Source organism: Adelges cooleyi, unplaced genomic scaffold (genome assembly GCF_023614345.1).
Source record: "Adelges cooleyi isolate 19-005CV unplaced genomic scaffold, UGA_ACOO_1.1 ACOO_flye_CR_arks_rails_tigmint_CR_PRNA_30, whole genome shotgun sequence".
Lineage (NCBI taxonomy): Eukaryota > Metazoa > Arthropoda > Insecta > Hemiptera > Adelgidae > Adelges > Adelges cooleyi.
In genome coordinates this window covers 456,792-474,658 of record NW_026095971.1, presented here as the reverse complement: position 1 = coordinate 474,658, position 17,867 = coordinate 456,792, and the positions used below count along the sequence as shown (strand labels likewise).

Sequence of the window (17,867 nt, the reverse complement as noted above, 5' to 3'; positions counted from 1 at the left end):
AATTTTTTTTATGAGTAAAAGCCATTGTGGTTTATTTTAGACCAAAAAGCTAGACAAAATGTTGACTACATAAGATGGTCCATTTTCAATTCTGTAAAGAGATACGAGTTCTTTGGTTAATTTCATGTGTAATGTAGAAGTTAATTTTTTAAAATTGAAATTTTTATAACTAAATAAATTTAATTTGCAATTTTTCCTCCATCAAAACCCAATTTGTTTACATGAAAAAAGCCAACAATCTGTTTCCTACATAACCTAGTAAAGTTGCCAAAGATCTCGTATATCTTTACAGAATTGAAATCAGACCATTCTAAGTAGTTGAAATGTTGTCTGGCTTTTTGGTCTAAAACGTCAAAAAAACAGCCCGCATACAATTCCCTTAACCCTTATGGAGGGTAGATCGCAAAAAATAAGATATTATAAACAAAGAACTGCATTTCGTATATGTTTAATTTAGGTGTATACTTATAACTATAGAACAATTTTATGCTGCAGAAAAAATGTATTTATTGGTTTCCCAGTGTAATAAATACTTACCCTCAAATCCTCTTCTATGTTAGCCACGTTAAGCAAAGGCTTGACGCGAGACCACATCTTCCACCATGGCCATGACCTCAACTTCATGTATTTTCTCAAGCTCCTCTGGATTACCAACAAAGCCAATCTATCAAGAAATAGATGTTTATGAGGCATGGTAAATTACCAAAAGTATTCACGAAGTTTTGACAACAACTGTTCAATAGTTATGCCCAATAAACGTTTATATACTAACCTCTGATCTTGTAATTTCTTAAATTCTTTCCTGGAGATATAACCACGGATGTATGATTGCAACCATCCAATAATTTTGCTGAGACGTTCGTCACGCAGTTCTTCCATCTGACCTAATACTCCAGCACGGAAGAACACCTAATAGATTTAAGTATTTAAATTTTACTACGAAATGCAGATGTTTCTGGCTAAAAATACAAGACATAAAACGGTAGATCAAGTGGATATACTTCAATGTATGTCAAAGTATTTAATGTAATTTATTTAATAGCAAATGAAGGGCACAGGGGAAGAACGGTAGTAGTCCATTTATGACAAATTTTTTTTTCAAATCGTTTTTTTAAAGATGTGCCATTAATTTTTTTTATTTATGTCAATAGATCGTTTTAATAAAAACATTTTTTATGTTATAAATAGCACCATGTGTGATTTTTTTTGTTCTTATGTAAAAGAGAGAGGAATTTACGAACTTGTTTTTTTCTATACTCTAAAATTATCATACATGGACTACTGCCCTTCTACCCCTTCAAATATATAGTTCAACAAATTATTTTTTTAGTTTTTCCTTTAAAAATTGGGCACTAAAACTTCTAATATGATATCATCGAGAAATTAATTACTCCAAACCGATGTATATTTTTCTTCACATAATATATTTTTGTAAATTTTTGAAATTCATAGATAAACCCACTCTAACTTTGCAGTAAAATTTATTTAATTGTAATTTTCTTATAGATTATCATTAATCATACATCGGTTCGAATTTCATGGATAAACACAATAAGTAATGATATTTCACACGTCAGAGTTGTGCGATATTCTCTAAATTGTTTGGGTTAAAAATATAAACATCTCCGTTTTATGTCAATTAAAAAATATGATTTGCTCTTTAAATATCAGGAACACAATTGCACGTATTTAATGTTAAAAAGCTCAAACAAAACAGATTTTTGTAAAAACGTGTTAAATATAATACACGCAAAGCAAAATGTATAGGCATTTTTCTTTCTTCCTGGAATAGATATTACATTCGTCGTCAATTAGTGTAATAATATAATTTTTAATCAATTACAAGTTAACATTGAACGATCACGGCAAAATTATTATGATGAAATGACCATATTAATGCGTTGAAAATAAATAGTTTTAAAAATAAAGTTAATTGACAATGACCTAAATCAGAGTCCGTGAAATTCATAAGTATTTCCTAACCAGTTAGTCAGTCTATTTCTTGTCAATGGCGTAATACCCCTAGCACATCAATAATTCAAAAATAAAATATGTTATAGAGCTATATTAGGACATAATAAAATAATAATATTTAATTTAAGAGTAATATATTTGAATACAAAAGATAATTGATTAATACATTTAATTGATTTGTCTTCATCAAAATGAAAATGGAAATAATAATAATATTCACGCTGCATTATTATTTAAGCTATACAAATTTAGTATGCAACATTTTGTATAACTCAATGATTATAGAGAAGTAAAAATGGAAGTCCGAAAGTCGCAAATTTGTATAATATATAAAGATGTATATAAAGATAAAAATTATATCAAATTAACCGGGATGATTTTAAAAATGTATGGAAATAAGTAAAATAGTAAAAAATATAAGAAAAACAAGATTGACAGAAAAAAGGAAAACATTAAGTGTCTTCATTGAAAACCAATAATTAAACACATTATTCAAAGAAACAATCATTCAGTATGTATTATACTTAACAAAAATTATTTAAAAACAAATTAAATGCTGAACTGCTCATCGCTTTATTTCCATTATATCCTATCATTATTGGTTGCTCTTAAAATTACGCCATTGTCTTTAATTTTACGCCAATGAAATTAGAACATGAATGTGATGTTAATTATTATCCCGAAAAAATATACCTTAGTATGACCCAAACGATATTGTTCTGGGTCAAGTTCAATTCCTTCCAGAATCACTTTGGAAGCTTCCGTAGGTGACATTGAGTCTTTCACACCTTTAGGGTACAGTATTTTGTACCTTTAGTTGTGAAAAACGCAAGATTTTTTAGGTAAGCGGTGGAACATGAAAAAACCAAAAAACAAGCAAGGATAAACGTTTTTTTCTAGTTTGGTTGTAAAGATAAAATAAAAAACAACTATAATATCGTCTATCGATATATTGTAGTCTATATAATTGCTCAGAACACTAATAAGTAATCGTTCATTCTTATTAGAATGAATAATATTTGTGGCTACGCAATACTAATTACATGCTTTATGTAAACACTAATTTTTAAAATGGCTCATGCTAGGTCTAATCTAATATTAGTAAAACATCGACGAGCGCCATTGAAGTAAATTAATACAATGATTTTGTATCTACATCTATTTATGTCTTTGCATTTATATTTAAAATTTAAATTCTAGCGAGTATAGTAAACGTTTTAAATTCATTTAAATACGCAAATATAAAAAGCTCAAATCGCAAAAATATAAGAAACGCAGCAGGCAGAATATGTTTCCTATGCCCATTTTTTAACATGCCTTAGTGTGCCCAAGCCTGAATTTATCTGGGTCCAACCCAACGTTTTCCAAAATGACAGCAGCGCATTTCTTCGGGTCGGACTCCTTTTCCACTGCAGCTGGAGCTAAGATCTTGTATCTATTATTTAGAAGTTTTATGTAAACGGAAATTTAAGCAAAACATAAAAACATTTAAGTTATAATTGAATCCCAATCAATCGTTTATACTTCTTATCAGTAAAATGACGCTATAAAGTTAATAAAAGGTTTGGGTTTGGATGTTACATACGAAATAGGTAATGGGTATACAAGGGTTCACTCGAGGATGGCTAAACAAATTTAGACAGGTTCTAATAGAATAAGTTTGTTTTAGCGAACGTGCCTTTGTATGACCGATACGGTAACTCTCCGGGTCTAACTGAACGTCCTCAAGACATTTGGCTGCTGCTACCTTAGGGTCACTTTCAGCTGCCATAATTGCTGGTGCTAATATCATGTATCTTTTTCCCAAATAAAATAATTAAATAAATAAACTAAATTTAGCACAGTGTTCATTCCTCAGTAAATATTTTAAGTATTTAGAAATTAAGTATGATAATTAAGAAATATTGTTGAAATTAAGTATATTGTTCATTAATCAATAAAAGAATAATCCAAAATATTTTATGAATTTTTTAAAAATTTGTATACATTTGTAATCAGTAAAAATTCTTACCGCATTTTGAAGTCGGGGTATACCATTCTGTTAGGGAAACCTTTACGGCAAATACGGATACCTTCAAGCACACCGTTACAGGTCAATTGATGCATGACCAAGTGAGAGTCAATAACACCTAAACAAATCGTTTATAAAGCTTGATATAATCTATAGCTGTTTATTTATTATATGTAATATATATTAAATATCTAAATTTCTATGAGTCTAGTCTTATCTATTGTAAACGTACCGGGCTGTTTCAATTCATTAGGGATGATACAACGCACGAAATGAGGTTGAGTGCTCTTCAAAGTTGTCATCAAATTGTTCAATTGTTCCTAAAATGTATCACAATAAATTAAGTTAAAGTTAAATAAATATATAGTTACATGAACTTTCTTGTATAATAGTGCAACACGCAATAAAAATTAAAGCTGTTAGTTAGAACATCAAAAATGGATTTTCAAGTTAGAAAACATAAAATACCTAAGCGCTGTTTAAGGTTTACACTCAACTTATACATAATCAAAATTAAACAATCACTTATGTAAATTTAAAATATATGTAATATTATTTTTTAAGAATTAAAAAATAAGCAAGACAAATGTTATTATTTAAATAGACAGTTATTAGATATTAACTTACAACAAAGGTTTATCACTACACTACTCTAAAGTTTGTGGGTATGATTTAATTGGTATAAAATCAACACGACAGATTCCGTTCAATACGGGGTTTGTTTGATTGATAACGAAATGCATTTTAACAAGTTCCGAGTATATACATCTCAGTAACGGTATATTCAACGGGTTTAAAACTCTAGCCTATATTCACATCTAAATCTACAAAAAAAGAAAATGCCGAATTCGCAGAGTTTATTTCGTGTCTTTACCAAACAACTCATTTCGTTGGTATGATGTTTTCAAACTCGGCATTTTTATGAAAATTTAACTAAAAAAAATCATAGGTGATCGAACAGTTTGATTAATATACCTTGTAAGAAGATGACACAGTGGCGAAACCACCACCCTTCTTGCCACGACCTCCTGTTTTTATGTAAAAATATCGCATAGGTGAAATTAAATACATAGATAGATATTAAGGATTATAAAAATTAGATATGTAACTCTAGTCATTGTGTTTTATGATTCTTCTTGATAACTGTTTAAAATTCTGAGTATGTGTGTATGTTTATATGATTTTAGTGTTAAAAATGACGGTACAATAATACAGAAATTACAAATGTAGAACTAAATTGTATTAAAAGTAGTATATGGACACTTTGCAAAGCAGTTTGAACGATATCACATGAAAATGTATTTGTGTAACATTTTTGGTAAAATTACCCTGTGTAATGTTGATACTGTCATAAAAGCTGAACCCTTCGTTCGTTTACCACCTGTTTTATATTATATAAGATAAAATATGATTAATTATAATTTGAATTGAAATTTGTTTTTAGGTAATAATATACTAGTAAACCATTTTCGTCATCCTCACTCATTGTTTCTAATAATATGCTTCTGAAGCATATTTATAATGAAAATAAAATCTAAAAGTATAGTTTGTTGTTGGTGATTATTCTTCAATATTTTTCTGGATAAATGTTTTGTATCTTATAATATGTGTACATGTAATATAATTGTTTATGCTTAAACGGAGTTATTTAATTGGAGATCAGAAATTTTACCTTTGCCACCGCCAGCATCAGCACCGCCAGATTGACCTGGATGGTCAGCAAAAATTTCTACTAACAATTTGTTAGATCCCTTTTTGTATTGATCAACAACAGTGTCGTTCAATGGATCCTTGTTCTTTTCTAACCAACCGGTGATGTTGTAGGATACCTAGAATAATACCGAGAAATATTTTTACATTCTGTCAACCGAATACTTATAAACTATGAAGATAATGTCGGATTACTTACAACACCGGCGTAATGGGCAAGAGCGAAGTGAGCCTGTTGGCAACCGGGTTTAGCAGGAGCTGGTTTTCTGAAATTGGGCGATTTTCCCAAGTGGTTGGTGGTCAATTTTTCCTCGAATGTCTTGTCCGTGGCTTTTGGGAACATAGACTCTTCTTCAAGAATAGAGAGGATACCCATTGGCTAATAAATTAAATTAAAAAACACATTTTTTAGTTTTAAATTAATAGAAATAGATGTATAAAATATGCACATTTGTGTTACGTATAGCTAGCTGACAGCTCTTTCATCTTTGTGATAAAAAAAAATGTTGAATTAACTTTCTCAATTACATGCAAATATATGTATTTTTCCATTAGAATAATCTAGATACTATAAATTGACAATGCCACTTCGTTTATAGAAAATCATTTATTATTCAAAGCCACCATGAATCCTATAGCAGAAAAACTACTATGAAATTCAGAAAAATGATCATCAAATCAATAAACGGTCATTGCCAACTATTGTATACTGTAATCTAAGAAGATTCTGAGGACATATAGCTTAATAGCTTTATTTTATTTTACGAAATAAAAAAAAATCATAAAATGAAAATTAATATACTAAAATGTGCATATATATATACGTCTCAAAAATTCACTTATACACAAAGCAATAAAATATCAAGTTTTATTTTGTGCAATACTGGAAAAAACACCATGCAATTCAATACTACAATTTGTGTATTTAACTACGGTTTGCCAGTATGTCTTAGTTTCTGGTCCGATTTTATACCTACGCTTTGGTCACCAAAATACATGTGCCATTCTCTATCACTTTTTTGTATATACGTACCGATGACGTCTCGATTCGACATATTTTGTAGTATAATATTGTACAAATATTAGACAACATTGTAAACTATACATTACTGATTTTCCATACAAACCTTTTCGATCAAATCGATGCACTGTTGCAAGTCCATGCCGAAATCAATAAAAGTCCATTCAATACCTTCACGTTTGTACTCTTCTTGTTCTAATACAAACATGTGATGGTTGAAGAACTGTTGTAACTTTTCGTTGGTGAAGTTAATGCAAAGTTGTTCAAAACCGTTGAACTATATAGCACAAACGAGAGGAAAACAAGCAGTACAGTTAACATGCATAGGATACATAAACAAACAAAATTAAATAATACTAAAAACTACTAACTATTCATCTACTACATGGCTGTTGTAACTACAATTAACAACTAGGACGTGTCTCACATGACACGTTTGGGAACTAAATAGTAAAAAGGATTCCTCATTGGTAAAATGGAGGATCGATCTCGGCAAAACTTGTACAACTGAAAACCCAACCGCCTGCGTAAATAACCTGTTACCTTTTCAATTAACTCAATACAGGCGGCTAAATCCATTCCAAAATCGATAAAAGCCCATTCGATACCCTCACGTTGGTACTCTTCTTGTTCAAGTACAAACATGTGATGATTGAAAAACTGTTGCAGCTTTTCGTTGGTGAAGTTGATACAAAGTTGCTCGAAACCGTTGTACTTTATTTAGGAAGCAACAACATAGGTTTAAACGGGTTTATCAAATCAACACTCAACAGATGATATACATTCAGGATAATAATTTAATCATGAATAATATGTTCGTCGGACGATTCGTTTTCAAATGCATAAATATTTATTCATATAGGAATGGGTAAAACCAAAGGTGAAAACCACTACAGTCCTTACACTTAATCCAGAGTCATTAATTTATGTCTCTAGGGCGAAAAAAATACGGATCAAACAATGAGTGGAAAATCAGGGGTGGAAAATCAAACTAAAACAGATCATTGCAAACGACATCTTCGTTTTACGAAGTACCTTTTCAATTAAGTCGATACAAGCTAACAGATCCATTCCGAAATCAATGAAAGCCCAGTTGATACCCTCTTTTTTATATTCTTCTTGTTCTAACACAAACATGTGATGATTGAAGAACTGTTGGAGTCTCTCGTTAGTGAAGTTAATACACAATTGCTCGAAACCATTGTACTGCGAGGATTAAATGAAATCGTGAAAAGTAAAATGTATATTTAGTTAACTCTATACTTAATTGTTTAATCTATTACATCAAAAATATTATTTACTGATTAATATGTATAATATAAGAGTTGTATTATACATTTTGGAAATATCTGTTTTATGTGAAATATGTCGAAAATGGATTTTATAAAGTAATAATATACATTGCACCTTGTGTACTCAATTGAATATAAAGTACATAAGTGAAATTATTTTCTGAAGACGAAATTTCAGTGAACTCAAATTATCTCACGAGTCAAACCAAATGACGAATTTGTAAGAAACTAATAATAACATGTAGAAAAAAGTAATTTATGAAAATCTAGACATTGGGGAAATGATTCAGATTAATGTATGACGTTTGAAATAATCGTATAATTATTTAATCAATATCATTATCCGAATTTAAAGATACTCACGTCGAAAATTTCAAAACCAGCAATATCTAATACACCGATAAAGTGTTGACGTTTTTGTTGTGTGTCCAAAGTCTCGTTACATTTTTTCACCAAAAACTTGAAAAGTCTGTCAAACATACCTTTTGACATGGCACCGACAGAGTATGAGACCTAGACCACGAACATGTACAAAATATGTAAATATATATATGCATCATAGGATGTATAGTAGTATACACTGTTTACGGCTTTGTCTTACTTGGTCCTTGTTACGACCTTGTGTTACGAATTCGTTTCCTACTTTGATCCTTGGTTTCAACAAGTTCTTGTATAAGTCATCACAATCGATACCCAATAATTTAGCCACACGAGCACCTTCCTATATATATATAGCAGACAAAAAAATGGTTAGCAAAATATAAAACTAATATTACATTCATAGTCTCACCTCAGTGCCATCAGCTTCAGCCTGTTCTTCACGACCGCGTTGCTTAAATTTCATTCCACCCATGTGCATAACAGAAGCGGTGATTTTGTAAATGTCGTTTTTCTCTTCTTCGCTAAATCCAAGAACGTCAAACGCTTGCTGTTTTTTTTTTTCATCAAATAAAATAAATAATTATTTTCTTTTTTTAATAAGAGTTTAATCAATTATTTTTAAAATATAAAAAAATTTTAATAAAAAATAAGAGGATTTTTTAAGCCATTATTCCATGGTCTTAAATTTAAAAAAAAATTGTTTAAATACTATAAAAATGTAATATATTATATAAAAAAAATATATTTATATAGGTATAAAGATAGAAAAAAAGGACCAATTGGAAAATATTGGGATTTATGTCAAAAAGCAAAATGAAGCCAAGTATAAGGCTTGCACAAAAAGCAAAATACAATTAAATTTTAAGCTCACACTCAAACAAATAAAATAAGAAATATAATTTCAACTTATTCTCACTTAATAAAAATACAATTTTAAAAGAGCAATCCAAAAATAGAAAAAAACAATTTTTTTATAAATAAAATGTAATATTACATGTATTTATTTAAAAGAGCGCATAAATGTTAAAATAAGCTAAGCTAAAAAGCTTTCCAAAATTCTTGAAATAATTTCTATAAATTCATTTTCCCAGGTACCTTTGTAATATTTGTATTATTTAATTTGTTTATAAAGAGATACTTTTAACTCACATCAGTAAGCTGAAATTCTTCTCCGTCATCCATACCAGGAATTGTGATTTTCCCTTGAGATACGGTGTAGTAATCATAGATGTTGTCACTTAACATACACATTTCTGGCAAAGCAAGCAATTATATTTTAGCATAGCGAAATAAATACTACATTTTGTTAGTGTAAGTATTATACAATGTGGATTCTATACCGCAACTCATATTAATTAATACTATTGTGATGGTCAACAGAAATTAATTAGAAAACTATTTAAATAAAATTAAAAAAATAAGTTGTATAACAATACATTAAATTCATATTATCCACCATAGCTAACACACAATCATCTACATTTTACGATACAGAGCTATCAAAATACAAAGCCACGTTAGATTCAAATATTATATAAAAAATTGAAATACCTAATATAATAAAACTTAATTGTTGTCGTTAGAAATTCGATAGTATATTTCAGTTTCAACTGCTATAGTTGAAAGACCTAATAATAATCACTTTAATGGCTTAGCTGTTACGTTTAAGATATGTAAGATAATTATAAAGTATTAGTTGTTGTTTAATTTTTTTTTTCATCTCATGACAACCACTTACATCAGTTATTTCAAACTCTTCAGCGTCATTTATTCCCGGTATTCTAGTTTTACCCTGACTAATGAAATGGTAGTCAGCGATTCGGTTACTTAAGAAAGTCATTTCTGCGTGCAAGGTTTATTAATTAGTTATAATCACAGTATCATTCAGATAAAAGACTAAACAACATTTATGAAATACAGTTATTGGTAATGTAGACAGTAGTGAAAAAGTGCTTGGGTGTCTCAAGTTTGAATTTTTAATAAATAACAAGGTGCAAATGAATAGCCATAAATTGGTACATCTTTTAGCAACAATCATCAAGCCGCTTGCTGTAGAAAGATAGGATACATCTGTAGGAGATACGGTCAAAAGGACGTTTGTTTCATATGCTCTTTTTTTTAGTAAACTTTTAAATATGTTTGCAGTATAGGTATTATTTAAAAGCAAATAATTATAATATTAGAAACAACGGATTACTTTTTTTATATAAAAAAAAAAATAGCATATGAAACATAGAGTAGGACGTGAGATGGAGACTTACATCGGTAATTCTGAATTCCTCTCCGTCATCAACACCAGGTATACTAGTCTTTCCTTGTGCGACGAAATGGTATTCGGATACATTGTTGGACAGGAGACACATTTCTGGTTAAAAAAAACAAACCCCATATGTCATGCATTGGGTTTAACGAGTAAAATATTATACATAATCTCAGAAGTCTAACATCGAGTACATTAGTAGATTTTGGTAAGCATTGCAATCTATGAGTCACGATTACTTAATAGAATTTATCTTGTAAGCCTTCTGAGATATGTAAACGTTTCGGTCTAAGTTTTCCCCATAATGTACGCTAAGTTCGTAAAGTGTGATGTTTGTTATGAGTATTTTCAATTTCAATTTAAAAATACATATTATGTATAATATTCATATTTAGATCCTTTATGTCGAAAGCATACATTATGGTAGTGTTTTCAAATCGGGTTCTATATTAAACGTTTGATAATACACAACTACATCTACAATAACCCATATTACTCATATGGATGATTATATACACTGTACATAATATAATTCAATTCACACTATCTAAGACTGTGCTAGACGTTGGGTATGATATATTTTTACATAGGTACTACCGCCTCACTACTAGAGACTGCGCCTGTACCAGAACTCTGTAGCTTACGGTAATTTATGTACATAATTTTTCAACCAAATAAAAATAAAATTCTATGTAAATCATCTACAGCTTGCTAAATTTTCCAACAAATATGGCGGGGGTACGAATATATGGAGAAATGGAAAAGGAAGAATTGCTTTGGAAGTCATGAAAAGACCGATTTTCGAATTCTTACGTCGGTCAATGAAAATTCTTCTCCGTCATCCATACCGGGGATGGTGGTTTTTCCTTGAGACACGTAGTAATAGTCGTGGATATCTTCACTCAGCATGCACATTTCTGTTTTTAACATCTAATTAGTTATTTGGGTTCACAAACGTTAATTAACTTTTTGACCACAATTTCATTTGCCAGTCCATAACCCTTAACTACTACCCATAACTAAGAATTTTTCTGTAAAATACCATCTACCCTCCTTCTTTCCTTATCTCAAGCCTAAATCATGTGAACGTATTCAACATAATATACGATATTAACGAAATTGTATCGCACTTGCCACAGCTGTGGGAAATATTATTCCTAACCGATATTATACCTTTGACGCCTTTCACTGAGCCGGACATTATCTGGTAGAAGATGTGATAAGATCTTTCAAGTGATTGTTGAGAGATTACACGAGCTTTTTCCAATAAGTCTGTAAGTACAAACGATTGTTTTAGCATAAGTTTTTGAGTATAAATGTATTACATTATTTTTTTAGTTCTGGCGTTTCGTCACTATAATAACTTTTTAAAAATTATACTCACAAGTTTCAATATCAGCTCCGGCCAATTTTCCCGCAGGCCCGAAATGAATACGGATGAATTTACCCTGTATACAAACAAAGTACAATATTTTATTATTTTGTCAGACTAGTTGTTAATAGATTTTAGACTTACGAAACGAGATGAGTTGTCGTTACGGACTGTCTTGGCATTACCGAAAGCTTCCAATACCGGGTTAGTTTGTACGACTTGATCTTCCAGGGAACCCTAATTCCAATAGAAACAAATTCAAGTAAATACAAACCACGGACAAAATGAATGATATCTATTTTCGGTCTAACCTTCTTCTTAACAGCTCCGGAGGCTTCTTCTTCTTTCTTTGAGCTGGCTCCGACAGTAGCGAAGTACGCAATTACCTTTTTCGTGTTTTCAGTTTTTCCAGCTCCAGATTCTCCACTAAAAAATACATCTTATTGTCAGAAAAAAATAAAATTTGAAAAATTATCTCAAATCGTATACTCACGTAATCAACATAGATTGGTTTTCCTTGTCTGCAATTCAATTAAAATAAAATATAATCAAATTAGATTAGATTTCACATACCATATTACTTATTTCAAATGTTCATATTTATATATTGATCTTTTACTATATATGTATTAACGATTAAACTTACTTGTAAGCATGTTGACGTAGGCACCGTCAGAAATGGCAAAAATGTGAGGGGGGACTTCATTCCTCCTCTTACCTCTGTATAATTTGGCACATCGGTTAGTGTACACTGGGAATCTTTTGTAAGGGTTGATAGCAACGCAGAACAAACCGGAGTAAGTCTATAAATAATAATTAAAATTATAGTTGTATAATGATTAATCATAATACAAATGTACAAGTTTCAATATTTAACCAAGCAAACACAATTCGTACCAAAAATCAATAACGACTTATCAAATTAAACAGGCCACGAGTATTCTATTACTCTATTAAAGTGTCAAAATAACTAGAAAAAACTCAGAATGATTTATTTGTGTATAATAATTAATAATTATGTAATTTTATAGGTACGTATTATGTAATTCTTGATAAAATTATGAAGTACAACAAATGATAAATACATAGACAATTCAAATATCTAACGTAACTGTAATAATATCGATTAAAACATAAAAATGAACTTAGGTCGTAGCATACAGGTGTCGTTCTCTTGAACAGGGTTCACCAATTACAGTCGGTTTTTTGTCCTTTTTTGACCGACAGTGGAAGCAAAACATTAAAAGCTCAAGGATAGTGTGGATTTCAAAAACAAAACTAAGATTTAGTCATACAGTCAACTGGTATGATTTATAATTAAGAACAGGAAAACAGAATTGGTTGCATTTTATTTTAACAATATCAGTGTGAACTTCATGTTATGATGTTTGTAAACTATTAACGCTTATGGATAAAGGTTTGTTGCGGGAAATGGGTAAAAAATAAACGGGAAAGTCGGAAACTGGGTTGAAAATCCAAAGCATCGAACACGTGGCCTCTAAGGATCGGCAGCCTAACACTTACGTAAATGAGCTTATGATAATATCTTTGTTTCAAGTTATACAATACAGACGCGTCGTTCAAATAAGTCAAGTTAGACATGTCCTCGCATTTTTCGAACTTCGGCGGGTTGACTTGCCCTACTTGATCCTTTTTGAAATCTTTCACCTGATACGCCATAGAAAATGTAAATTAGTGTTATTGTAATAGGTACTCACGTAAATCAATTTGCTGTAGTATCGCTGCTTCAAGTTGTGCAACACCCCGGCGTCGTTCAGATAGGTCAAGTTTGCAATGTCTTCGGCTTTTTCGAATTTCGGTGGGTTCACCGGGCACACGAGTTCTTTTTTTAACGTTATTTCCTGACCGGCCCAAAAGGAGTTGCGTAACATTATATTACAACAAGTTCAACACTCACGCACAGGCTCGCCACAATCTTTTTTATAATCTCGTTCTCGCATTCTCATCACTATCGATAACATTATGTTTCCAAAAAGCATAGGAACTTTGTAGCAGTAATTTTCTGAATTTAGCGTTTATCTTATAAAAAGTCTCCTTCATTTCACCAAAAACTTTTATTTTCTCTTACACACCAAGTAAGCAATTTAAAGTTTAATAGAATTCCTACACAAATCTAGCATGAACAATTATATTCATTCTCTAGCTTGGATCGTTAAGCAAATTATACAACTGCATCTGGTTTGACATCCCTTAAGCATGTAAATATATTTTAATGTATGACCTTCCTTAAATAATCAATGATCGACATGTCTATCAGTGGGTTAGGTGATAAACAATCCATCATGTGCATCATCGATAACGATAAAAAGTAATATAACTTATTACACTTTAATTAATTCATAATGTCATAACTTAAACCTTTTCATTTAACATCTTTACCTCCCGTCTGCAAACCTTATTTTATTATTTACATAAAATATTAACTATCGTAATATGGTAAAAAAAAAAAATGAAACCAACAAATATAACAAAAAGTAAAGACATCAAAACCCAGATAGAAAAAATTCAGAATTTCAAGCCGTATGTTGAAAGAAAACATATTTAACTTCCAAATGCTTTTAGGAAACTTTGTTTTCGCTTTGAACTTGTTTTTAGATGTAAATATATGTAATAGTATAATATAAAAAGGACTTACCTCTCCACCGGGCAAAGCGACGGTAACCAATTCACCCTTTGTACCACGGATTTCTCCCTGAACGAAACCATCTTCTTCATTGGGCACCCAGCAAGCCTTTTTCGCATCGTAGGGTTTGGTCTGATCGATTCTCTTTTGTTCGAGAGACACGAACAAGTATGGGGTCGGATCTGGGTCTTCTCCCTCTTGTTTAACTACACGCGGCATTCTTGTAGTTTAATGAACGAATGAAAATCTACACAAATTGGATTGCTCTGCTAAACGTCACGCACCCTTTTTTCGATGGTGATGTTTGCGACACACCTAAAAAAAAATGTTGAAGGTCAGACGTTGTGAAGTTGATAGGAAAAATACAGTATCAATTTAGCTCTTGCTGAAACTTGGACAAGCGACGGTTGACAACGAATGATAATTTATAAGTTCAAAACCTTTTATTGAATTACCAGGACTAAAAAAAATAAAAAAATATTAAATTATATATTTATAGTTGTGAATTAAAAAAACCATAAGTTAAATAGCCGAGCTTTTTTACAAAAAAACGATAAGCGACTTGTGTACAATATAATAAATTGTTTTTTTCTTTGTATTATTTTATGCTTAACTACATTTCTGTAGTGTTATGTTCTATGTTTGAGATTAATACATTATTTAAAAAAATATAATTACTTAAAAGTTTAAATTAGCTCAATAATGCTTTAATGTCTTTACAGACCGTAACGTTAAAAATGTCAAGAAATATTGTGTTCGTTGATTGTCCGTCGACCGTTTTCGTCCAAGCTCCAGCAAATCCTTCGGACGCTCAGCAAATGTTAAAAATAAAACGGAAAAAAACCCATAAGCACAATGTTAGGTGACACACGACTTTTTTTCTCCTGACCAAAAGTGTTTTATTGCATATTTAAAGTGCCTGGAGCTGAGTGTATAATTAGAAAGCGAATCTTGAGCCAAATAATGCAAACTGCTCAGCCGGTCGGACACCGTGGACCGAAATAGACCGAACGGAAACGCACGCCAGTCCGATCATCAGCGACCCATCACCGTTTTCACACGGTTAGCTTTTTGCTTGTCCATGTTAACACGGATTTAAAAAATTATAATAATATCATCTGAACCGTTTATTCAGAAGTACAAATAAGACCCATATGTAAATTACAAAATGTAATTACAATTGTTTATGATATCAAAACTGATTTAAAAGTATGCAACTCATATGTAAAACGGAAATATCGATTAACATATAGTTTATTTTCATCTCAAGTTACTCATTGGTGCATATTTTAAATACTGCATAAATTTAATTAAAATATCTTTTAATAACTTAATTTTCATTATGAAGTAATTAAAGTAATTAAAAGTCTAAAATGTAATAAAAACTGTAATGACGAAGAAGTTATTAATTCTAGAATGTAATCCTAAGTTCCCTAACGTGTTATATTAGTATAATATAATATTATATTATATCTTTCAATAATATATTAAGACAATGGTTTGTAAAAGACAAAAAAGCAGACGCAATAAATACATATTATGTAATACAATATAGTTAAATTCTTAAATTCAGCTCTTTAAAAAAAATTACATAAAAATTCAGACAAGCCATGAACATAATAATCCCTCCTAACACGGACTATTAGCAAAAGAAAGTAAATATAGTTTTAAAAACATCTGTTTCAACTTTCAAGCGATAGGGTTAAATGCCAAATAAAATATAGTCAAGCTCGCCCGTTATGACCAGCTTATACTTGTAGTTATCGGTCATCATATTAATTTTAATTTACCTAATAAGAAAACAAACCCTTTAATTTAGATATTGTTCGAATTTATTATTAAATTACAAATATTAATTCATTATCGCGTACTGGATTTTGTGATAGTATTTGTAATTAAATACTAGCAAGAGAAATTGATATCAATTGGCATTTCGATTAACTATAAAAGCTCTGATGTGTTCTAAAAAATATCCATAGCTATTTTTTTAATAACACTTACAAACCAGTAAGACCTTTAAAAAAATATTAAAAATTATATTGGAGCCAACGAATCTGTCATTATTAAAGGTTTATACCGTTTATGGCGAACACCTCTATAATGTAGGACAGGCAGACGGGTCGTTTAGCCGAAGATTCTGTATTTAGCTTTTGGCTGTAAAATATTGTATAAATATAAATGTTGGACGGTTTCCAGACTTTTGAATGATGAAATATGAAACGCAGCGGCCTACATTTGATAAACTTCCAGCTGGAGTAGAAAGTATAATGTAAACACGCGTTATTTATAGAGATGGGCCCCGGTTAGTTGGTAACGAACAATAATAAATACAGGTATCGAGCGACGTCTAACGGAGCCGACAATTAAACAGTACGAATAACTAATCGTGATAAATATAAAATAATTTTCTCAAAGAATAACGAATAAAATAATAAATACTGGTACCGAGATAAATAAGTTTATTTATAATAAATCATAAGGCGCAAACGGAGGGTGATTGGGTCCCACAGCACCAAGTCTCATTTAAAAATTAAGCACTATACCATATATAGTATACTACTGGAGACTTGAGTCCGCCTCGGATATTTGCGCCTACGATTATTGTAACATTATTTTTTAAAAAATACTACCGGTTTTCTGGACGGGGATAGGATACTATAAGCACACAAATGATTATTAATCTAAGTATACCAGAGCTTAAGCAGCACGTCCGTTGGTTATGGGCAAAACACTACGCGTTAATATTATGTGATTTTGCGCACAAAAATACAATTTAGCGGTATTTTGAAAAAGCTGGAAAGCCGAGACGGTACACGGTGCGGACACTTCACCGGCGTTTTGTAAACCGTGTGTACTCGAAACGATAAAAAAAAAAAACAATTGTAATAAAACCAAAAAAAAGAAACACACCTAGGGCGTGTTGAACAAAATTAATAATAAAACAAATTAATAACCACAATGACTGACACAGAACACTCTTTCAAAAAAAAAAAAAAAAACAATTTAAAACACAACTGTTCGTCCGAGATGTGGTAGATACCTACTCGGTGGTTCAGACCTAGAATGAATGGGATCGGTACGTTGGGTTAAGCATAAGAAAAACCACCGGGACTTTCTCCCCACCGCCGGGGCCGTCCATTGGTAGTCGCGCGTTTTGGTCGTATCCTTGGGCGTTTTTTCTATTTCTGTAGCGTGGTCCGTC

General features: G+C 30.9%; 1 protein-coding gene across 29 annotated transcripts in view; it reads right to left on the bottom strand.

Annotated features, from left to right (window-relative positions):
- LOC126838217 (myosin heavy chain, muscle) overlaps positions 1-17,563 on the bottom strand; it is a 29,156-nt gene extending 11,593 nt beyond the window's left edge. For 2 of the 29 annotated variants that reach the window (XM_050572440.1, XM_050572446.1), the window contains exons 1-22: positions 17,357-17,562; positions 14,678-14,980; positions 13,546-13,689; positions 12,668-12,824; positions 12,515-12,542; positions 12,333-12,447; positions 12,166-12,258; positions 12,034-12,097; positions 11,823-11,921; positions 11,463-11,566; positions 8,799-8,936; positions 8,610-8,729; positions 8,372-8,521; positions 7,260-7,430; positions 5,895-6,074; positions 5,658-5,814; positions 4,961-5,013; positions 4,218-4,305; positions 3,986-4,103; positions 3,653-3,770; positions 773-909; positions 538-664 (exon numbers count right to left, since the gene is read on the bottom strand). In XM_050572440.1, coding sequence (XP_050428397.1) covers positions 538-664; positions 773-909; positions 3,653-3,770; positions 3,986-4,103; positions 4,218-4,305; positions 4,961-5,013; positions 5,658-5,814; positions 5,895-6,074; positions 7,260-7,430; positions 8,372-8,521; positions 8,610-8,729; positions 8,799-8,936; positions 11,463-11,566; positions 11,823-11,921; positions 12,034-12,097; positions 12,166-12,258; positions 12,333-12,447; positions 12,515-12,542; positions 12,668-12,824; positions 13,546-13,689; positions 14,678-14,884 — 2,568 coding nt within the window. In that variant the 5' untranslated portion in view covers positions 14,885-14,980; positions 17,357-17,562. Of the gene's footprint in view, positions 1-537; positions 665-772; positions 910-2,667; positions 2,786-3,291; positions 3,410-3,652; positions 3,771-3,985; positions 4,104-4,217; positions 4,306-4,960; positions 5,014-5,313; positions 5,367-5,657; positions 5,815-5,894; positions 6,075-6,822; positions 6,994-7,259; positions 7,431-7,751; positions 7,923-8,371; positions 8,522-8,609; positions 8,730-8,798; positions 8,937-9,538; positions 9,643-10,650; positions 10,755-11,462; positions 11,567-11,822; positions 11,922-12,033; positions 12,098-12,165; positions 12,259-12,332; positions 12,448-12,514; positions 12,543-12,667; positions 12,825-13,545; positions 13,690-13,739; positions 13,884-14,677; positions 14,981-17,356 lie in introns of all 29 variants that reach the window. The other 27 variants (XM_050572435.1, XM_050572441.1, XM_050572452.1 and 24 more) reach the window with 23 other exon arrangements.
- Between the last annotated feature and the right edge of the window lie 304 nt (positions 17,564-17,867).